Source organism: Notothenia rossii (genome assembly GCF_949606895.1).
Source record: "Notothenia rossii genome assembly, chromosome: 7".
Taxonomy (NCBI): Eukaryota; Metazoa; Chordata; class Actinopteri; order Perciformes; family Nototheniidae; genus Notothenia; species Notothenia rossii.
The window spans coordinates 22,380,200-22,385,249 of record NC_136905.1 but is presented as its reverse complement, the minus strand read 5'-3'; the positions used below and the strand labels follow the sequence as shown (position 1 = coordinate 22,385,249).

General features: G+C 41.4%; 1 protein-coding gene across 1 annotated transcript; it reads left to right on the top strand.

Annotated features, from left to right (window-relative positions):
• The first annotated feature begins 1,665 nt into the window (after positions 1 to 1,665).
• pigv (phosphatidylinositol glycan anchor biosynthesis, class V) lies at positions 1,666 to 4,281 on the top strand. Its single transcript, XM_079691161.1, has 3 exons — positions 1,666 to 2,047; positions 2,309 to 3,469; positions 3,567 to 4,281. The coding sequence occupies exons 1-3, from the start codon at positions 1,979 to 1,981 to the stop codon at positions 3,852 to 3,854; spliced, it is 1,518 nt and encodes a 505-aa protein (XP_079547287.1). The 5' UTR covers positions 1,666 to 1,978; the 3' UTR covers positions 3,855 to 4,281.
• Positions 4,282 to 5,050: the final 769 nt, after the last annotated feature.

Genomic DNA, 5,050 nt, shown 5'->3' with positions numbered 1-5,050 from the left:
CGTAAGCTGTTGATTGTTTTGTTCTTCTGGAATAGTGACCTCCATCGAATGTGTGAATTTGCACACAATTGGGTTGAAACGAATTTCATGCATGCTTCTTCACCTCAGTGCTCAGGAAACACTGTCCTACTCAGCGGGCTTGACTCATCATTTTAATTACTGTTTACATTAGCAGCTTCATTACTGTTTCTGTGTTTCAGGGAAAAAAAATGCGAACATGCTTAAAAAAACTGGCGCCCTCAGCGAGTTGTCTCGCCTAACTTGAACAGGCTACATAGCATAAAGACTGAAGACCACATTTAAACTCTATATCCATTTGAATATGTATCAAAACCTTTTTATGCTTTCCACTAAAGCTAAACATTTCTGCTAAATCTTTATCGGGGGCCAAACAGAACTCGCTTCATGTTCCATTTAGTACAAATCTGAAAAGCACACTTAATGACTATCAGAATTGTGTTTAGTGTCAATAATATTTTCACAAACAATTTGCTTTGCTGTTTTGGTGCATTCAGATAAAAGCAAGTACTATTAAAACCAAGAAACACAAAGAACAGAAATTAATTCAACACAAATATAAAAAAAAGGTCATTAAAGGTCCCATGGCATGGCCATTTCTACTGATCATAATTCCATTGTTGAGGTATATTAAAATAGATTTATATTGTGCAGTGTTCCAAAATCACATTGGTTTCTCATACAGTATCTCTGTATAGTATATGTATTCACTCTTTGTCCTAAACGGCTTGTTGGAGCTCCTGCCCCCCCCCCCCCCCCCCCCCCCTCCCTATGTGCCCAGTGGCCATCTGCAAGACAGCGAAACCCAGCCCGAAACCAGCCCGAACACACCCGCAGCCTGGCTGGGAGTTTGTGTGTGTGCTCACACACCGACTCGTGTCCCGCCGTCTCAGGGAGGAGAAATCGGCGGACCTGCAGCTGATTAAAGATTGAGTGTGTGTGTGAGTAAGTCCGGATTGGTCCATTTGGACCAATCCACGGACTCAACCTAACGGCTCCACGGATTGGTCCATTTGGGTATGGGCACGTCACTGTACCCAGGAAGAAAAAGAGGAATCTCCAACGAGGTGTTCTGGGGCAGCATAGACAGGTATTTTCTGTGTTAGAGTTTTATTCGCTACAGGGTGTACTTTGAGGGTTTGTGACTTTGCAGACCGTTTACATGCATAAAAACCTTCATAACACACAAGGGGACGGGTAATAACCGGAAAAGCATGACATGGGACCTTTAACATGAAAGCTGTGTAGACTTTAGAAATTATATATATTTCACATGAGTGGGTACATCAAAGACGTGTTACAATATTCATCTTTAATCCAAACAAATAACATTTAAAAGACTAAAAAGACAGGCAGCACGATGTCCTTTCATGAAGAACATACTTGCAGCACTTGAAAAACCAGTCCATAAAACAGTGTGGAGCTCCTTCTGCTGGAAAGAAACAGCATTGATTCCGTCACATGACCAACAAATCTAAGACACGACATATCTGATTTAAGATTACACAAATGGATAAAAAAAGATATACTGCTTATATTTCGCTTTCCCCATTCCTCGAATAAATAAAAATGAAAGCATTTTTACTTACCAGAAACTACAAAAGGCTTCTCCTGAACTCGCCTCATGAGCTTTTGTTTTGAAAAGACTTCAGTTGCACCGGAAGTAAAAAGTGCTATTCGAAACGAAGCTGCTGCAGGATGATGAGGATGTGAGGACAAAGATTGCACCTATGCGAAAACAAACGATTAATAACGACGGGTGGCTAACTAATAACATCAGTGGTTACCCTGTCTTAAATTTGTCTAACCAATGAAAACGCGAAACTTCCATAATATCATTCGCTGAGTGTTTTTTCCTCGCTAGTTATGTTTTATAGTCAGTATGAGGTGACTGTCTCGTAGCAGTGACAATGCTCCAGCCTTTCAGAACCGGCTTTTTCACATTTTCTTCGTCACATCAATGACTATGGACGTCCGAGCAGTGCTAGAGTTCGCCACAGCTACCAGGGGATTGTCCCTGTTGTTGCAGGTACATTTGCCCAAGTTGGATGGTTAGGAATAGGCTAATCCGGTTTACACCTGCAATGTTTGTTATTAACCATGATTTCCCCTGACGTTTAAGTCACCTTGGCAATGATATTTCTGTGTGTAATGGATAGTGCTCAGGGGAATACATACTGTATGTGGTAAGTAGGTCAGAGACAGAGTGACTGCAGCTGGGTTTCTCTGTACAGCTAAATTGCTTACGATGGCAGTATTTACTCTCATGGTGTTTAATATTTCTCCTCAGGCTGTCTTCAATGCTGTCATCCCTGACCATGATGCTGATGCATTCAGGCCCCCACGGACAGAGGAGGCTATGTTCTTGGACTCTTCAGTGGAGTGGTTGTTGGGAGGCCTGTCTCACTGGGATGCTGAGCATTTCCTCTTCATCGCTGAGAGAGGATACCTTTATGAGCACAACTTTGCTTTCTTCCCCCTCTTCCCCATCATCCTCCGGGGCCTGGCAGAGACGCTGCTGTGGCCCCTGAGCAGCTGGCTGAGTGTGCGGGGGCGTCTGCTGGTGGCCGTGGCTCTGGGGAACACTGCCCTCTTCCTGTTGAGCGTGGTCGCCCTGTATGCGCTCAGTAGGACGGTTCTTCAGGACAGACGACTTGCTCTGCTCTCCAGCCTGCTCTACTGCATCACACCTGCCAACGTTTTTATGACCGCTGGATACTCAGAAAGCCTGTTTGCTGCACTCACATTTGGCGGTCTGTACCTGCTGGAGAAAGGATTCACCTTCCGAGCCTGCCTTGCTCTAAGTATAGCCACTGCAGCACGATCTAATGGACTTGTTAACATAGGATTTCTACTGTATCTTCCATCACTGCATGCTATTACCCAGATTCGTGTTTATCGAACAACGACAAAAGGCCACAGTAAAGTCTTCCACTACATTTGGGCCATCATCCGTCTCCTGCTTACATCCCTCCTGGGAACTGCAATTATTGCTCTTCCCTTCTGTGCTTTCCAATACTATGGGTATAGGACGTTTTGCACTCCTTCTGTCTCCTTGGAACAGATCCCCCCTGCTCTTGTGTCTCTGGCTGAATTAAAGGGCTACCGGGTTCCAGATGAAAATGGTCCACCGCCTCTATGGTGCATGAGACCTCTGCCTCTGCTGTATTCTCATATCCAGGATGTTTATTGGGATGTGGGCTTCCTCCGCTACTTTGAGCTGAGGCAGATACCGAACTTCATTCTGGCTCTACCTATGGCCACCCTCGGCATTATGGCAGCTTATGCTTATTTTCTAGCTAATCCAGAACTGTGTCTTAGACTCGGTCTTTGGGACACAGGTGCACATTTTGACAAGCCCACACCTGGAATGTTTAACCCCAGAGTGTTTGTGTACATTGTACATTCAACGGTACTTCTGTTGTTCGGAACATTGTGCATGCACGTGCAGGTGAGTAAAGGATATAATCATCTTCATGTGTTTAACTGTCTGGTTGTATGACATTTTTTGAATTTCATCTATTCCTATTTTTAATCTGCATTTGTAGGTTCTAACCAGATTCATGGCCTCCTCGACTCCTGTGCCCTTCTGGATAAGTGCTCACCTGCTCCTCCTCAATGAGCCACTTCTTCATCGAAGGAAAACATCAAATCCTAATGTACAGCTACACACTCATTCCAGCAATGGATGCCAGCACACACCTCAAAACCCCATCATTGCACTGCTACCATACTTCAAAAGCTGTTCCTCTACAACACAGGGCATCCTGGGATACTTCCTCTCTTACTGGGTCCTGGGCCTGGCACTGCATTGTAACTTCTTGCCATGGACATGACCAAAGATGGTACTCTGAGCTTTAAATGCAACATTTCTATGTAGGACTGGGCTTAAACCATATTATAAATAATATGATCACCAGTGTTTTACAGTACATCGTCAATACTCCTTTTTCACAAAGAACATCATTGTATTGTATACATGAATGCAACATTATGTCAATGTCTCACTTATAAAAAAAAAAAACTGAAATCACTAACTTCAATTTATAGTTTTTTCAAATTCTTATTATAATTATGTCACCCAGTCCTACATAGAACCTATGAACATGAACACATTTTTGAAGCCAATTTATTCATGCAATAGTCAACTGTTATATATTAAAATGCAAATGTAAAATATTCCTTTATTCAACACCGTTTAATTGTACATATTGGGAAAACTATGGTTTTACTTTAAAAATAAATATTTGTATTTCTTGCTGATATCTTGCTCTTTAATTTAATATTGCACTGCATGTTTGGAAGAATTATCCCAAGTTATACGTTGGGATTATCGGATGTGAATGAAAAAATAAAGATTTTGTTGCTGTAAATAATCCTCACCTATTTTTATTTGATTGTGAAGATAATCCTTTTTCTCAAGGCATTAATGTAAAATTGCTATATTGTGTTTCTTGTAAAGGACATGCAATACCATGTTTACCCCTTGAAATGAATCTGCATACATCTAAAAAAACACATTTGTATCAGTCTAATCTGTGGCTTCTATGAAAGAATGTCTGTATTGAATAATGGGCCAAAGGCTGAATAATGCCCTCATTTGCCGCATGAATGATGTGCGGCTGCGGCACATTTTAATTTAATAACATTTATGAAAAAAACATTTGTAATTGTATAGTCCCATTTTGGATGTATGTACCTGTCTACAATATTACTATATTATAACATGATACTTTATTGTCCCAGTGAGAACGTTGTGGTGTCCAAACCTCTTGGAACTACCTCCCTTTGGTTCAAATGTGTATTATAATAATGCATCTATATTATTATAATCAGTTTTGCTTGTTTTCAACTATTTTTTATATTTTCCATGGGGGATTTAATTTAATTAGTTCTCTAAAGATTCCGTGTTTTCATCATAGGAAAGGGCGTTCAATGATCTCCAAATAACCACTGTGCAAACATTACGTGATTGCATAATTACAAGTCAGCAGCTTGCGTGCTTACGTCAAACTTCCACATCCTGACGTAC

What these genes read in the sequence shown, in the direction of transcription:
- pigv (XM_079691161.1), top strand. Translation starts at nt 1,979, where the DNA reads ATGACTATGGACGTCCGAGCAGTGCTAGAGTTCGCCACAGCTACCAGG. An exon ending in GATTGTCCCTGTTGTTGCAG is followed by an intron (nt 2,048 to 2,308) that starts GTACATTTGCCC and finishes ATTTCTCCTCAG; the next exon opens with GCTGTCTTCAATGCTGTCAT. An exon ending in CATTGTGCATGCACGTGCAG is followed by an intron (nt 3,470 to 3,566) that starts GTGAGTAAAGGA and finishes CTGCATTTGTAG; the next exon opens with GTTCTAACCAGATTCATGGC.